A 17,820-nucleotide genomic window follows, 5' to 3' on the forward strand; every position below is an offset into this window, starting at 1 on the left:
AGGTTGATCGGACGTTTCTGCTCTGGGAGCACAGCGATTTCATTGGCTCCTTTTTCAGGGAGCACAGCCAATCAATGAACAGCCATTACATCATTTGTTACTATGCAAAGTTTCTACTTCAGTAGCTCGACAGCCAATGTTGCCAACTTAGTGACTTTGTCGCTAAATTTACCAACTTTTCAAACGCATTATTAGTTATTTATTTATTTTTATTTTATTTTATTTATTTATTTTTTCTCAAGAAAACACTTAGTAGAACGCTTGTATTTAAGCATTTTAAGTATTTAACTTAGCCATTAGCCTGTGGGCATTTCCTTCTATGCAAACAAACGTTAACTGACAAAATATAATGTAATATTTCAGTGCTAGTGTTAGTATGCTAAACTACTAGCCAGTGGGCTATAGATTTAGCATGTTACCAAACACTTAATGGTTATTTTACATGTAAAATTAGCCTGCCAAATATGTTAGCATGCTTATATATTAGCCCATGGCTACTATTTTACAGTGGTAAGAAACAGCTACTGTTCATTTCAAATGTAATATGTGGGCATGTTATCATGCTAAAATATTAGCAAGATAAACTATTATACAAAGGCTAACAAAGATTTAAAATTAGTAATTGAATATGTAAAATTTCAGTGCTAGTATTTTAGCAAACGTTGTATGCTAAACTATCAGCACATGGGCAATATTTTATCATGCTAACATCTTTACTGGTGATGTAAAATGTGACCAATATGCTAAGGTGTTAGCTGCTAATGAAATAAGAAATATTAGCACATTAGCAAGCTAACAACCCATTGAAACATATGAAGTTAACTGACAAATATGTTACTTTTTGATTGATCTATCCACAGCTTTTCAATAATGAAGCAAATGCTACTGATTATGCTATAACTGAGCTAAAATACTAAACATGTTCGGCTCCGTTAGCCATCTCTCTGTGCTCCCAGAAATGCTAACGTCATGCTAGCGTAACGAGGACCTCCACTAAGAGTCAGATGGTCGTGGAGGAATCGGACTGAGTGGAGTCTTTTCTGACAGACGTGAACTGTTGGAGGAGGGTGTAAATGAAGATGTCTCCATCTGTGTGTTTATCATTGTATTGTACTGAGAGTATGTTTTATATCTGTGTTTTTGGAAAATAAGAGACTATTCAATGTTTTATTCCTGTTGGTGTTTTATAGTTTGACTGTCTGTCAAGCACTGATCAGCCTGAAGTTCTGTGAAGGAATGTAATTTAAATGTAATATTTAAAAAGAATTTGTTTGATATTATCATATGTATGTACAGCAACAGGTGCAGGGTGATGAATAAAAAACAAAGTATTTTTGGAAACTGGTACTTTTATTTGTGCTGTTATGTCAATAACACTACACAAACATTGCAGAATAGTTTTATTTAAGTTTAATTAACCAGGGTAATTAAACTTTTTTGTACATGTTACAACATATATAGTGGATACGTCATGGTAACATATCCAGGAAGTGGCTTTTCAGGATTGTTCAGGAGAAAAACACGGTTACACAGAAAATGGTTTAAGATGAGTTAGAAAATGTAATGCACGTGGAAATCTGTGGCTGCCAATATTTAAATATAACTTTTAATGAAATTCAATTATGTCAAATTATATTTTAAAAATTGAAAACATTTGTTAAAATTCAGTTTCTCTATTTTTATTTTTTGGGTTAATCCTGCTGTGACAGTAACATGTCTGAAATAGTCTGAAACTGACTTGTAATATCTGAAGTTTAACAACTATTTAAAACAACTTATCAAATTAATTTGAATAAAAACAAATAAAGTTAGTTGTTACCTTAAATGTAACATTAAAGATAAAAAAAGTGAGTTTTATTGATCAGTGTTTGAGTATATTTTATTTGTATTTTTACATTTTTACATTCTCCAATCTATTAGCACTAGTCAAATAACTAAAAGGTAAAATGATAAAAAACGAATGTAAAACGAGAAAAGGAAGAAAGAAAACTTTAAAAATCATAAAATCTGAAGCTCGTAAAAAGAACCTTTATTTTTAATAATTTACCTGTAGTCAGTAGAGCAGTAGTACTTTTACTTTGGAAGGCGTTAACCGTTGGATGAGACAATTACATCACTTCCTTTACCCGCAATAGTCCCTTTAGCCGTTTGTTTGCTAAACTAACCTGCATCATTAGTGACAGAAATCTTCAAAATGGTGGATTTAATCACTTTAAAAAATGAAGTGGCGTTCATCGTGAATAATCTGGCCAAGGCCGTGGTGGCGGAGATTTTTACCGCGGCGGAGAAAGTCTCTTTAAATAAACAAAATCCCGAAACTGAGGTAAGCTACCGCGGCTAACTGTAGCCAACAGCTAACTCGGGTTTAACTCTTTCGGTCCCGGTGGTTGACAGGAGGTGATTGAGTGAGAGTGTGTGTGTTTAAATATTAACCCTTAGTTGTTGTAACGGTTGACAACAGACTTCACTCTGAGTTCTCATGTAGACACACAACGAACTCCATTTAGAAATCACTTAATTTAAGCAGCTTCAGTGACTCTACTATAGACGGGTCCTTCACTAAAAGAACCTGGGGCTAACGGCTGTCCTAGCCTGGGGCCAGGCTAAGTCCAGTGTGAAAAGCAGAACGTAATTACACACCAAACTCCATTTACTAATCCTCTAATTTAAGGATTTTCATGTTGTTGGCTGATTTATACACACTGTGGAATATAATACAATATCCTAACAAACAATTTAGACTTGAAGGGTTAAACATTCTCTGTCAACATTGTTTGTTGAATCCAACACCAAGTGGACAATGACAATACATACCCTGCTCCTGTTCGGCATGCTTCCTCTTAATATTGATCAGAGGTGCAACTAGCAATTCTTATCAATATTTAATAATCTGCCCATTTTTTTTTCAAATGATTGGATTAAGTATTTAGTCTATTACAGCTTCCCAGAGTCAAAAGTGACAGCTTCAGATGTTTTGTTCAACCAAGACAGTGATGGAAAGTAACTAAGTAAATTTACTCAAGTACTGTCATTAAGTACAACTCTGAAGTACTTGTACTTTTTACTTTATACTTGGATACTAGATACTTTCTACTGTAGTGTATTTATCTGACAGCTGTAGTTACTTTACACATTCAGAGTTTTGTACATAAACATATGAAGATAGTGTAAAACGATCATCAATCATTTATTTGTTTTATTTATTTACTTTTTGTCTTCTTACTCTGCAAAGTGGCCTCGGGTACCTTGAAAGGTGCTATAAAAATATAAGTTATTATTATTATTGTTATTAAAAGGTGATGCTTTGTTGTTATCTGTTCTGATGTTTGACCACACTGACTGTGTGAGCAGAGGCTGGGCGCTCTGGTGGACCGTCTGTGTGCTGAAGCTGTGGAGAAGCTCCTGCAGATGGTGGAGCTGGCTGCTGTGCAGCAGGAGGAGGCTCCAGGAGACCAGAGCGATGCTCCTCAGTCCGACCGGAGCGGTGAGGGTGTGATGAAGACACAGAGCGCTGACGGTGAGTCTGAAGCTCGGACACTGAACAGAGGCTTGAGGTGTGACAGTAGGTGTGTTTCCATTCACCTGTTTTTATCTTCTTTTTTATTGTTGAAATGGCAGAAATTGTGTTTAATGCTCAGCTGAGGTGGAAAAGATGGAGGAAGCAGTAAAACAGCAGCGACATAGCAACACATTCATCTGGTGTCGCGACACTGAATGATGGCCATGCTCCATGCAGATGTCTTTTGAAGATTTATTTTCCCTCTCTCTCTCGGCAGACGACAAAATCACGAGACACAAAATAAAAACATAAAAGTCACGATGTTAAACAGACGCTCTTCATCTGGACGTCACGTCCACACTGACCCAGACTCTGAATCATCTTCAGTGTTTTACATCGTGTTTGTTGTGACCGAAGACGTGGAAGTTTGATTCTGTTTTCATGATAAATATCACGAGTCCTCGGGTCCCTGAACGCCTCGTACTGAGAAATACAACAAAAACTCTGGCTCCTGTTTCCTCCTGAAGGTCGGACAGGAAACGTCCAGAGAAAAGACTCAGTCACAGGTGTTTCCACTGCTCTGTGTTACAGGTGAGGATGGTGGAGCTGAGCCCCCCCCCACACAACAGACCTACATCCTGGTTTATGGGGTCAGTGAGTGAATCACACCTGATCACATCTGAACACATCTGAACACACCTGAACACACCTGATCACACCTGAACACACCTGAACACACCTGAACACACCTGATCACTGTCACTGTTTCTGTTTTTCAGAGCGCCGCTGTGGACTCCAGGTGTATGCTGGTCTCTCTGCAGAACGGCGCCAGTGCTGACGGTGAGTTCACCTGACTGAGGAAACATGGCTGACGTTTGTCAAGGCTGGTGTCATGTGACCACCTTTAACTTCTGTGACCTTGAGTGACCTCTGTGTCTTTGTCTACAGGGGAAGATAAAAGCAGCTGCACCGAGGGAACAGGTGAAGTGATGCACGGGAAACACTCCTCCCCCTCCCTCCCCCCTCAGGCTGATTTCCCCGACCACGAGTACGCTCGGCCGTCCTCACCTCTGCCCGGCGCCACCACAGCAGAGGAGGGCGGAGTCTCTGCAGCATGCAGCAGGAAGCAGCAGCGCCGCAGCCGTAGGAGGAAAGCCAGAAACACGGCGCCGCTCGCAGAGACGTCAGGAAGTCACCAGCAGTGCTCGCAGTGCGGGATGTTGTTTCCAAACGCAGAGCGACTCTCCGACCACCAGAGGAAGTCTCACCCGGTGTGCTCGGTGTGCGGGACGATGTTCACCGGCGTCCTGAAGCTCCGTGACCACGAGATCAAAGAGCACAGGCTGCTGCCGTACGCCTGCGACTACTGCCCCAAAAGGTTCAACCACAAAGCTCACCGCAACCTGCACGTGAAGGCGCGGCACACCGGCGAGAAAACGTGCCACTGCGACATCTGCGGGAAAGGTTACTCCTGCGTCAGCGTGCTGAAGACTCACCGGATGACTCACTTTGACAAGACCTTCATCTGCGACGTCTGCGGCAAGAGCTTCTACCACGCCTGCCACTTGACTCGCCACAAGCTGGTGCACCAGGAGGCGCGGCCGTACCAGTGCTCCACCTGCGGGAAGGGCTTCACCCAGGCCGCCAACCTGCGCAGCCACCAGGCCATCCACACCGGAGAGAGGCAGCTGTGCTCCGTCTGCGGGAAGAGCTACCGCTGCCTGAAGAACCACGTCATCAGCAAACACTCGCACGAGCTGCCCGCCGACGAGCTGCCGGCCGCCGGCTCCGTCATCACCTGCGACGTCTGCGGCAAGAAGTTCCCCAACCCTTCGCAGTTCAGAGTTCACCAGAGGAGCCACACGGGCGAGAAGCCGTTCCACTGCGACATCTGCGGGAAGAGCTACCGGCTGAAGGAGCTGCTGCGCGACCACAGGTACACCCACACCGGAGAGAAGCCCTACAGGTGCTCCCTCTGCTCCAAGACCTTCAACCTGGCCACCAGCTTCATGAGGCACCGCAGCATCCACACCGGGGAGACGCCTTACAGCTGCCACGCCTGCGGCAAACACTTCCGCCTGCTCACCTTCCTGAAGGCTCACCTGCAGACCAAAGCTCACCTGAAGCAGACGCAGCTGAGGCAGCCCACGCCCTCTGACCTCTGACCTCTGACTCCATCATGTGTTAGAGATACAATCACACCACGATGCCAAAAGTATGTGGACGCCCAAACACTGCAGTCACACAGTGTGTCGTGACATTTCTGACTGTATGGACAGACCTGTGAACGCATCACAGACACTCAGTTTAAACACTGAGGCCTTTAATTATCATGAAGCATCATCAGTGTCTTATCTTCAAACATGAGGGGAAGTCATGTGACTGTTCCATCATCGTGGCCTTTTACTCCAGGAATCACGTACAGCTGAGACCCGTCTGAGCTGCAACATGATGAATGAATGAGGGAAGATGAAAGTTTTGTCCCTCAGCTGAGGAGAGACTCAACCTTAAAGTAGAAAACCCCCGACCACAGAGACTCCTCAGTGTTGTTGCTGGTTTCCTGTCTGACCTCTGACCTCATATTCACATGAATGTCTGTGGCGGTTTCCTCTTTAATCCTGGTCACAGATAATTCCCACACTCGGATGATAATTGTAATCCAGCTGTGTTTTCATCCAGAGGTTTGTTGTTGTGCCGACCACAGGTCAGATTAAAGGGTGTATACACGGTTAATCCACCTTTGTGTTTGTACAATAGAATTAATCACCTTTATGACTCTTAATGATCCGCTGATCGTTAATCTGAGGAGGAGGTCAAACACAACAACATTGCCGATCGTCTGATCCAAACATCCTGAGACACAAATATCATTTATTTCTCTGTTAAAGGAGCAGTGCACCCCTTTACAGTCAGAGAGCTTTGTTCTGATGAGGCTGCTAAGAAAAGCTGCTGAGTCCAGCGACGGCGTCGTGTCTGAGGTTTAATGAAGACCTGTGTTCCTGTCGAGCAGCAGGTCGCTCAGACGAACCTTCTCTACTTGATTTAAAAGCACTGGATGTTTTTTTAAGGATGTGAATAATTCTGTTGTTTGTGTCTGCAGCACCAATAAATGTATTAATTGATCCATTTGATCAGTTAGTAAAAGCTCAAAGCTTTAGCTCGTTAGGAGACAACACACCAGTCCTTCATTCAGTCCGAGTCCAGACAGGTTCATAAAGAAGTCCAGTCCCTGCAGACCTGAGGTCAGTGTGTGAGACCACAGACTAATAATCCAAGATTTCATGTTATTGTTATTTCCTGCAGTTTGAATGTAAAATAATATTAAATATAATATTATTATATTATTATATATTATATAATAATATAATAACCTTACAGATTATTAGTGCTTGTTGTGGAGGCAACATGTTACTGGGAAAGACTTAATGAGCTGCAGGTTTTAACATCATCATTAATGTCATCAGACAAACAAACAAACAACAATAGATCCAAACTAATCTGATCCCTGTAGAATTAATCTCCTTAAAGAGTTCAGTCCAAACACAAACTGATCCTGTGTCAGTTTCTTTATTGTTTTCATTTCCATAATTCAAACTTTATTTTTCCCCAAGAGAAATTCATTTAAATCTTTAGTATTAAATCATAATTCATATTTCATAATATATTTACATTCTGTTTGAGCCTGACAGAAACAACACGACTCAAGGTCCACTTACAGGCCTCTGGAGCTTTCGACCGTACCCACACAGACCTCGTCAGCTGATGAATAAGTGAGTAAGTGGACCTTTAGACAAGAGTGTTTCCGAGAATGAACATGTGACAGGATGTTTACAGTTACATGAAGACAGGGCAAACTCCATCTGCTGATGAAGACCATGTGGTCCCCTGGAAAGCTCTGGAACAAGTGTGTAAGTGGACCTTACATTGTGATCGTACATCTACAACCACGTCTTTATTATTTCATTCATATTAACTTGGAATCTTTAAGCTTCAGTTTGGCTTTGTTCTTTTGCATTTATATAGTAAATTCTCCTTTTAAACTTAAAACACATTTAAATATGACATTTAATGAAAGTCTGAATATAAAAGCTTCAACCTGCAGTCCCCCTGTTGACCTACAGGGGGCAGCAGCCGCCAGAGCAGGTCACTGATCTCATAATGTTCATCTTGTGATAAATTATGATCCATTTTTATCCTTTTTAGATATTAAATCTCATGATCTGATCTGTTTGTCAATAATCTGAAACTTTCACGTGATTTATACGTTTAAAATCTGAGAAGTTTCAGTCTGACGACAAGTTTTAACTGCAAATCCGTTTTCAGCTTTTTCAAGTGACAGTTTGACCATGACTGAATCTGAACTGAATGTGACTGTTCATTAGAGTTTTACTTTGAAACACCAGATTTTTACTTAGTTTATATAAAAACAAAAAACTCAATTTAACACATCAGTCACTAACACTGAGAGACTTCACATTTACTGTATGATAAGAATAAAGACAATGGAATAATTAATAAGAAATAAAAATACTGGAGTTAAATTAAAATGACCCAAAACAGGCTTTTATTGTGAAAAGTCAAAATAACATTTCATGATGACGAACTGAGTCTTTAATATTTATAGGATTATTTTACATTATAATGGTTCTGTCACACATTTTATTTGTGTTTGTTTTTATTATTAATTCGATAATGTTTTATTTACTGATTTAATATGTGACACTGAGATAATTATTATGTAATTATTATTAAGAATAATTGTTATGATACTGTCGTAGGAATTTCAGGAAACAGAGGACTGACAACAGGAGAGTGGACGTCTCAGCCAACAAGTAACAAAACATGTTTACTACAGTCTGCTTTTATACGCTCGTACACCTGTAGTACACACGTCATCACTATGACTACCACTGAGCCAAGTTAAAAGTAGCCATGAACAGAAAAATGCGAATGCACGTACAGCAGTGAAGGCGCCACAAGTTCTGTGTCCATGATATAAATAATAGTTATATTATAACAGTATAATAATAGTTTTTATGACCCTCAAAGACACTATGAGGAATGTGCTGTATTTTCCTAAAACAGATACAATATATTTTTTCAAATCTATGTGAGTCTGATCAATTACAAAAACAATTTCAATGAATTATTGATAAATTGATCAGTTTACTTATTGATTCCAAATATAAACTGTAAAATGTTCAAATATAAAAAACTTCAGTCTCTACATGAGAAACACTAAAATTTATATTTCATGTGTTTTTTGTATTTCTGCAGTTTTTTTATGAAATTAAATGTCCACATCACAAAATTTCACAGTGACGTCACACAGCTCTGTGGAGACAGGTGTAATTTCACTGTGACATTATTTACTGTTTAAAAAAATCTCAATAGGCCTTTAATTAGCATATAATTAACATTAACTATTATATAATTAGAACCAAACAGCTGATTAGGAAAGTTTCCCGGAAATGATCTGGAATAGTGGACCTGTCAAATCAAGGCCTCACAGGTTTTGGCGCTAAAGTGACTCCATACCTCCAGACACCTGCGAACACCTGAGAGAGAGAGAGAGGGAGAGAGAGAGAGAGAGGGAGGGAGGGAGGAAGTGGGGGAGTGAAGGAGGAAGTGGGGGAGGGAGAGAGAGAGGCAGAGAGAGCTTGTGTTTGTGATGTGAGTCAGTTTCGGTTCTGGATGCAGAGGATCAACATGGCCGCTCACCGCTGCAAGGGGGCCGGGTTCTTCAGGACCCTCCTGAGCCGCTGCAGGACACCGGGACCGGGACTATGTCATCAACAGCACCGGTGCTGTCTGTCCTCCGTGCCCGCTCCTCCTCCACCTCCACCGGGCACCTGGAGCCACCAGCTTTCCCGCCTGTCCCACCGGGATCTGTACCGGCTCTCGCTCACGGATCCGGATCGGTTCTGGGGATCCGCCGCCGCGGACAGACTCCGCTGGGTGAAGCCGTTTGAGCGGGTCCGGGACTGCGATCTGAGCAGTGGGAAGATCAGTTGGTTCCTGGGAGGGAAGCTCAATGTGTCCGGTGAGTTTACCAAACAATCTGACCGAGGATCAGTGATCAATAAACTGATCGGTGATCAGTTAATCCGCCGGCTGATCAGGATTTGGATTTGTTAGTTCTGGATTAAAGTTTGTGGTAAAACCTCGTAACTGGACTGAAACAGTCCTACACATGTATGTTTAATCCATACACCTCCCAGCTGTTTTACCTGTCTTACCTATTTTACCTGTGTGACATGATGACGTCATTATTATACAATCCATACACCTGTGGAGCTGAATTAACCTATACAGTATATATATAAAACAATGATGTCATCACTACAGCTCTGTCTGTTTCAACATTCTACCATATACCAGCAGCTCCAGGTGATCTGATTACCTAATGATCAGATTATGATCTGATTACATATTGATCTGATTATTTTCTGGATCTGCATCAAAATGTACAAACTCATCGATCTCAGCAGCATCAATATGATTCAAACATTATTTCATGGTGAACGTGTTGATAAAAACTGGATCCACATCAACGTTGAACTGGTTCCTCCCTGGACCAGGACCAGTCCTGGACCAGGACTCTGGACCAGACTCTCGCTCACGGATCCGGTCTCTGGACCAGGACCGGTTTAGACCAGTTCAGGACTCTGACTGTGATCCTGCTGACTGACAGACAGGAGAAAACACACGCTCCTTGGTCTGACTGGCTCTGAACTTTTCCCGCCTCCTTCTCTGGTTCTCAGTGATCATATCTCTGTAAAGTTTCCCATAATGCTTCAGTGTAATGACTAATGACTGACAGAGTGACCCGACCTCACTGTGTGAATTTACTGGAGAAAACAATAAAATCTTATTGTGAAGGTCAACAACAGCAAAACAACTGTAGTAAAAGTTATAGTCATTTCAAAGTAAAAGTCTAGAGAAAAGTTGAGTTTTACTTTGAAAATGTCAGTTAGTGTTTGGTCAGTTTTGAAAATAAAAGTGAATTCATCAAACTGATCCTCTCTTCAGGAGAAAGAGGAAGAGGAGGAGGAAGAGGAGAAAGAGGAGGAGGAGGAGGAAGAGGAGAAAGAGGAGAAAGAGGAGGAGGAGGAGGAGGAAGAGGAGAAAGAGGAGGAGGAGGAGGAAGAGGAGAAAGAGGAGGAGGAAGAGGAGGAGGAGGAGGAGGAAGACTCCAAAACATGTTTAAAGTATTTTTTTTTCTGGTGAATTTATTTGTTTATTTTCAAATAAATCTGATTCGACTTGAAAATAAACAATAAATTAGAATGTAAAGATCAAACAACGTGACATCACAAGTTGGGTTCTAGAAGGTCATGACATCACCCCCCTGTGACTTTGATCTCAGATCTTCACATAATATGTAAAGATCTGAGATCAAAGCCATGAGATCAAAGCCGATGATGTCATGACAGTTTATTATAAGAAGTGAAGCAGCAGAAGTGAGTCAGTCACAAACTCAGACACAGAGAAGACGCCACACTACAACTTCTACCAGGATCTCCACACTCGCCCATGGAAGCAATGATGACAGAGTCAGGACCTCAGCCCGCCCCCCCCCACACCACCTCCACTCCCCAGGACGGGTTTGACCTTGACTCCTGGATGCAGCTCCATTTCCACATCCAGAGTTCTTCAGAAGAAGAGCTCGAAGAGGAGGGAGAGGAGGAGACTCAAGACACCGGTCTGGACCTGGACCTGGATCTCAGCCAACAGGCTCTCCTTCAGATACCAGAGAGAGAGCTGAACCGGCTCATGGACCAGAAGGACCAGAGGATCTCAGAGCAGGAGCAGGAGCAGGAGCAGCAAGACCTGGTCCAGGAGTCGGACCAGGTGAAGCAGGAGATCAGCGAGGAGAAGGAGACAACGTTCATCCTCGACGCCATGTCCACCTTCACCCAGATGAGAGAGGAAGCTGCAAGAAAAATCCAAGAGCTGGAGGAAGCTCTGAGAGCCGAGACCCAGAAGAAGCAGGAGGCCGAGACCCGCCTCGCCACACAGGCCCAGGAGACCGCCAGAGTCCAGCTGGCTCTGGACCAGGCCCAACACGACCTGGAGCTGTCACCTGGCCAGCGGGGGGAGGAGGACGGGTCGTGTGCCCTGGACCAACACAGTCAAGAAACCTCCTGTCTGAAGGCAGCGCTGATCCAGGTTCAGCAAGACCTGGAGCAGCAGAGGCTCCAGTGGGACAAGGAGAAGTCCGAGCTGGTGGAGGCCCTGGAGACCGTCCAGCAGGTTCTGCAGGAGAAGGAGGAGCAGATCGCCAGAACCACGGAGCAGCTGATGGACAAAATCACCAAGCTGGAGGAGCAGAGGAGACCCAAGAGGAAGTCTCTATGGAGACGCTTCGTCCACTTCTTTAGGAGGTCTGGGGGAGTCACACCTGCCCCCCCACAGTAACCTCTACTCCTGCCCCATGTTCTCCTCCCTGACCCCCCCACCCTCTACCCCCAGTATCTTCTCCCTAACCCCCCCCTGCCCTTCAGGGCAACACGGGGGCTCAGGACTACATCCTCACAGAGAGACGAAGAAACCACCCTCTTCTTCTTCTTCCTCTTCTTCTTCTTCTTCTTCTCTCTGTGAGGTTGCCCCCCCCCCGCGTGGGTTTTCTCCGGGTGCTCCGGTTTCCTCCCACAAACATGTGATCTGATCACAATAAATAATAACACCAAACAATGTTCATCTCACAGGCTTTTATTTTGACAAGAACTCAACAGGAAGTGTTAATGAAACATGAAAGTTGAATCTTAATTAGTAAATGACATGTCACTAAACTGACACCATAACACAACCATTACAAAATATAATAATATAATAATATGATACAATCATTCAACTGATCTGAACCCGCATAACGGAGCCAAAAGGTCAAAGGTCACTGTTACAAACATGGCTGCTGTGTGGGTTCGTCATATGAAGCTGTGATATTCTCTCAATACGTTTCAGTCTCATCTTCATTTAGTCAAATGAAACTTTTGTCACATCCAGTAACTGAACATTAGAAACAGTCTGTATTCTTTAATACTTCTCTATTATATTCTGTATACAACATTATATTCTGTTAGTGTGTGAGCCACATGTATAATCTGTCACAGTAACCACAGTGTCTCTGCAGAGACTTTATTGTCTCTTTATCCTCCTCTGTTGTTTTTCTGTCTCCAATAATCCAATAACAATCCAATAATAATCCAATAACAATCCAATAACAATCCAATAATATTCCAATAACGACGACGGATGATTTGTATCAGATCTGATTTTGTATTTTCTGTGTGTTACATAAATGATTGTGTGAAGCAACAAGATCCTCCGTCTGAAATCCACTTCAGGATTAATGTTCAATCACAGGATGAAACATGAAGTTTCCTTCAGGACGATGTGTGTGTGTGTGTGTGTGTGTGTGTGTGTGTGTGTGTGTGTGCGTGTGTGTGTTAATAACTACAGAACACAGAGAAGAACAGTCTAATGTTTTTTGAACAGTTTTTTCCTCACTTCGGTTGCTAAGGTCTTTTGTGACACAGTAACTGACTTTAAGGGATTCCTTAGTGTAAGACCAAGACGAAGAGAAAACCTCAAATACTTCAATGAAAATATTAAGGAAACCTTAAGGAGAAGACTTAAGGTTGTTATGAGCAACTGGCCCCTTTTGTCCCTCTGGGCCTCCATACTTTCAGATGCAGTGCAGCTGCAACTAACATTTATCTTCATTATCATTTAATCAGTTGCTGGTTTAGTTTATAAAATATCAGATAACAGTAAAAAAAAAAAAAAAGATGATTTTCACTTTATTATCACAGGAAACCAGCAGGATTTAAAGAGTCAGAGGATGTTTGTTATCTCTGCTTTAATTACAGTTAACTGAAAATATGTGCTGGTTTCTTTTCCTTTTGATCGATTGATCGATTAATCGATTAATCGATTAATTGAATAGTTTCCGCTCCTCAGTGCAGGAATGTTTTCACAGATGAGTGTTAAACCTGATGTCACACTGATCTACAGAACGCTGTATTATTTAATTTCCAGCTGCCGAGTTCGGTCCAATTTTCATCATTTAATAATCTATCAATTTTTGAATTTATCCGGTCTTTGTTTTGTCTAATCGACAGTTGAAAACAAAACAAAACATTCAGTATCTGTGAGAGAAAAGAACAGAAAATCTGAGATGCTGAAAAACTGACGTCAGTTAACGTCCTGCGGCGTCCGTCTGTCTTTCAGTGAACTGTCTGGACGTCCATGTTGAGAAACATCCGGACCGAGTGGCTCTGATCTGGGAGAGAGATGAACCCGGCACAGAGGTGAAGGTCACGTACAGGTACGAACACCTGTGAACCTCTAATCTGACAGAGATCAGTGATAAGGTCCCTGTGATCATCCTCTACGCAGACGATACTGACCTTTACCTTTGTTACCATCAGTCGTCGTAAATGCACAGGAAGTCCATAAATGTAAAGGTGCAGGTGAAGCACATGTTCACCTGGTTGGACAGTCATTCATCAGGAGATGATGTGTTCTCTTGTTTTACCTGCTTCACTGATCCACTAAAGGTCTTTCTGCTTTTTTTTTTTACTGGAAAACAAGTTATTTAAAAAGAAACACAAAAACATGTCAAATAAAACAATAGAACGCAGAATAAAAGAGCAAAGAAGAAGTGTTTATAACTGGAATTGGACAATGAAAACAGTATTAATGTTAATAAGTGTTAAAACAGATAAACATGGAGGAAGAGAAGGAATTTTACTCAAATATCATAAAATATAAAACAGGAAATTAAAAATAAAGGATTTCTCTGAAGGTGAATAAACGACGCTTTGAGAGTTTATAAATGTCTTGTTTTAAATGTGTGAACAGAAATGAAATTAAACCTGAGTGTGAGGCTGTGTACTTTCAACATAGGAGCTCCCTGTTCTTCCTCCTCCTCCTCCTCAGTTTCCTGTGGTCTGTCCCTCAGGGAGCTGCTGGAGATGACCTGCCGCCTCGCCAACACCCTGAAGAGCCATGGGATCCAGAAGGGGGACAGGGTGGCCATCTACATGCCGGTCTCACCGCTGGCGGTGGCGGCCATGTTGGCGTGCGCTCGTATTGGCGCGGTGCACACGGTGGTGTTCGCTGGCTTCAGCTCGGAGGCTCTGGCCGGGAGGATCCAGGACGGTGAGTCGGACCGGACTGGACTCAGTCCTGAAGGAGGGTTTCACTTCACTGGCCAAACTTTAGGTTTAAGGCCTCGTTCATGTTTTCACCTCCTCACAACCTGTTCACTTTTTACTCCATATCATTTTCCTTAAAGCATCAATAGTCAATATGTTTATATAGAAATGGATCAATGACCTGGTATTATTATGAATATGGTTTGATATAAGTATGAAGATGGATTCTCTTTCTCTTTATGTTGTTTATGTTTGTTCTTTAGGAAACAAAGAGTAAAACTCATGAAAAGTAGATCTAATAATAATAATAATGTCTATTAGAAATAACTGCATCCTCTCTGGGCTGAGAAACATCATGAGAGAAGAAGAAGAAGAAAATTTAGACTGATGTTCTGATGTTGAACATGTTTTAATCACAGAGGGTCAGTTAGAGTTTCAGGGGCCGTTTGTTTGAGAGTGCGGGGCCTGATGTGGCCCCCCCGCTGTAGACCATGTGGTATCTTCCATAGCGATGATGTGATGATGATGAAGGAATCTCTGCAGACACCGGCTCAGTTGCATATAACAAAGTTTATTACAAGAAAGCACAGCATCTTTTGACAAGCATCAAAACTGCCTGAGAGGATCCAAAGCCAAAAAGGATCCTTCATGACATAGCTGATTCCTAATAACCTATAGAGGCACAGAGCCAACATTCATGCTCAAACATGGTCATTCTATATGAAGAGAAAAGATACCATAAATTCTGTTATGTAAAACAAATGTCAGCTTTAGGAATGTTTTGGAGACAGGAACGGAGGGGGAGCTCACCGTCTTCTGGCGCCTGACCTTTACACCTAGAGTCTCTTCCTAAAAACACTCCTATCCGTAACTCACATTGCAGCTAGGACACAACAACCATCATGTAAATCATGGTGTAGTTGCTGGTCTCAGCCGGTCTCAGGGTCGGTCTGAGTGTTGAGGGACTTGGATTCGACTTGTCTGAACAGGAAGTCTCTTTCAGGTCCGAGTCGTCCGCTGAGAGTCAGACGTTCTGTAGCTCCGGTCCGACTGCAGGAAGCTTTTCATGGATCAGGTCACAGCAGCAGTTTCCTGTTTCCTGTCCTCACGTTTGACCTCCAGCTCCTCTGATGTTACTGAACACACACAGTCCCAGCCTCACTCTCATGAACATATACATATATAATATATATCATATATATAATATAAACCTCGTCCACAGCGGAGTCATCAGAGAGCAGTGCAGCTCAGTGGTTTACCAGCCTCTGGATCTGGATCTGGATCTGTGGGTCTGAGTCAAGGACGTCTGTGTTTTGGAAACAGTCTCTGCCTCAGAAAACCCAAACATGACATTTAACATTTATCACGGCCGACTGAGCGGCGGGAGCAGCAGAGCATGATGGGACTGCAGCTGAGTTTATACACAGGAGGATCAGAGGACGGAGTTCTCACACCTTCTGAAGGAGGATATAAAAATATATTTGACAGACGAGTTTAATAACTAAGCTGTGACGAGCTGGAGCTCTGAGCAGATCCAGGTTTATTCAGAATGAAGGTCTCAGAGTCTCTAAAGTGATTTCATGTTTACAGCAGTTGAAAAAGCCCCAAGGTTCAAACGTCCTGAGAGCAGAGACAGAGCGAGGCGTGACACAGACGTTAGTCAGTTGGATTATCTGAGCGGCAGCAGCAGATGTCTGGACTCACTCAGCTGATACTCTCAGTCCCAGTCGACGAGAGGAAACAGACTGTTTCCCTCACACTCTGATCTGAAGGATCTCAGTGTGTTTCTACCTGACACTAAAACACACTCTATAGAAAACGAATGAAAGTGACATGTGGGGGCCAGTAGGCAGAGTTTAGCCCCGGGGCCTCAGCTGGTTAAACAGTAGAGCTCAGTAGATACTGTGAACAGGAAGCTGTCAGCTGATCATTGATCATTACTCTGATCACAGTGATTGATCTGTCCCGTGTGCTTGTCTCAGCTCAGTGTAAAGCCGTGCTCACCTGTAATCAAGGTGTGCGGGGGGGCCGGATCGTCCACCTGAAGGCCACAGTGGACGCTGCAGTGAAGACCTGTCCCTCCGTCCAACACGTCTTCGTCTCTCAGAGGACGGAGCAACCTGCAGTGATGGGAGAGAGGGACGTCCCCCTGGAGGAGGTGAGACACGCCCATCAACACACCTGATCAATACACCTGATCATTGTTCCTGTTAGCAGCAGCTCTGTCATACACACTTGTAGTGTAACAGTCACATGGTTCACCTTGCAGGTGATGTCCCATCATGCATCAGTGTGTCCTCCAGAGCCTCTGGACAGTGAGGACTTCCTGTTTCTTCTCTACACGTCAGGAAGTACAGGGAAACCTAAAGGCATCGTCCACACACAGGCTGGATACCTGCTGTACACCTCACTGACCCACCAGGTACACACACACACACACACACACACACACACACACACACACACACACACAGAACTACACACACATACACGTACACACACACACACACTCACACACACACACACACACACACACACACACACACACACAGACACACACACAAACACACACACACACACAAGTACACACACACACACACACACACACACACACACACACACACACACACACACACACACACACACACACACACACACACACACACACACACACAGACACACACACAAACACACACACACACACAAGTACACACACATACACGTACACACACACACACATGTACACACAGACACACACACACTTCCTCTTCATTTCCTAATGTATCTCCTTATTTCCTTCCCTATCTCCTCTTCTGCTTCCTTACATCTTTTTTTCCCTCCTTACCTCCTTCCTCCCTTTTCTTTGCTTCATTCTCCTTCTTTCTTTCTTTCTTTCTTTCTTTCTTTCTTTCTTTCTTTCTTTCTTTCTTTCTGTCACACACACTGTTTCCTTGATATTCACTACATCCTACTTGAATATATATTATTTATTAACAGTATTAATATGAATGAAACACTGGGACTCAGTGTTTGTCGGTCACTGCTTCACTCTCCGTCACCAGAGCTGCTGCTGGACTCAAGACAAAAGAGCAATCACACCACAGGCCAAACAAAAACACTGCTGTTTGTCCTGATGGGGAGGGGGAGGGGGAGGAG

The 17,820-nt window shown here is 42.9% G+C and overlaps 2 protein-coding genes across 2 annotated transcripts in view; both read left to right on the forward strand.

Moving 5' to 3' along the window:
- The first annotated feature begins 2,165 nt into the window (after positions 1-2,165).
- LOC111224198 (zinc finger protein 708-like) lies at positions 2,166-6,649 on the forward strand. Its single transcript, XM_022748613.1, has 5 exons — positions 2,166-2,323; positions 3,352-3,517; positions 4,091-4,149; positions 4,279-4,339; positions 4,448-6,649. The coding sequence occupies exons 1-5, from the start codon at positions 2,195-2,197 to the stop codon at positions 5,662-5,664; spliced, it is 1,632 nt and encodes a 543-aa protein (XP_022604334.1). The 5' UTR covers positions 2,166-2,194; the 3' UTR covers positions 5,665-6,649.
- Positions 6,650-9,206: 2,557 nt separating this feature from the next.
- acss1 (acyl-CoA synthetase short chain family member 1) overlaps positions 9,207-17,820 on the forward strand; it is a 19,169-nt gene continuing 10,555 nt past the window's right edge. The window contains exons 1-5 of the mRNA XM_022748636.1: positions 9,207-9,542; positions 13,736-13,832; positions 14,469-14,668; positions 16,647-16,822; positions 16,934-17,086. Of these exons, the coding sequence (XP_022604357.1) occupies positions 9,209-9,542; positions 13,736-13,832; positions 14,469-14,668; positions 16,647-16,822; positions 16,934-17,086 (960 nt within the window). The 5' untranslated portion in view covers positions 9,207-9,208. The remainder of the gene's footprint in view (positions 9,543-13,735; positions 13,833-14,468; positions 14,669-16,646; positions 16,823-16,933; positions 17,087-17,820) is intronic.

Source organism: Seriola dumerili, unplaced genomic scaffold, assembly GCF_002260705.1.
Source record: "Seriola dumerili isolate Sdu_G_001 unplaced genomic scaffold, Sdu_1.0 BDQW01000127.1, whole genome shotgun sequence".
In the NCBI taxonomy this organism is placed as follows: Eukaryota; Metazoa; Chordata; class Actinopteri; order Carangiformes; family Carangidae; genus Seriola; species Seriola dumerili.

Excerpts from the sequence above, each read along its gene's own strand:
- LOC111224198 (XM_022748613.1), top strand. The coding sequence starts at position 2,195 with ATGGTGGATTTAATCACTTTAAAAAATGAAGTGGCGTTCATCGTGAAT. Across the intron at positions 4,150-4,278 it reads CCTACATCCTGGTTTATGGG|AGCGCCGCTGTGGACTCCAG; the intron begins GTCAGTGAGTGA and ends TCTGTTTTTCAG. Across the intron at positions 4,340-4,447 it reads GAACGGCGCCAGTGCTGACG|GGGAAGATAAAAGCAGCTGC; the intron begins GTGAGTTCACCT and ends CTTTGTCTACAG.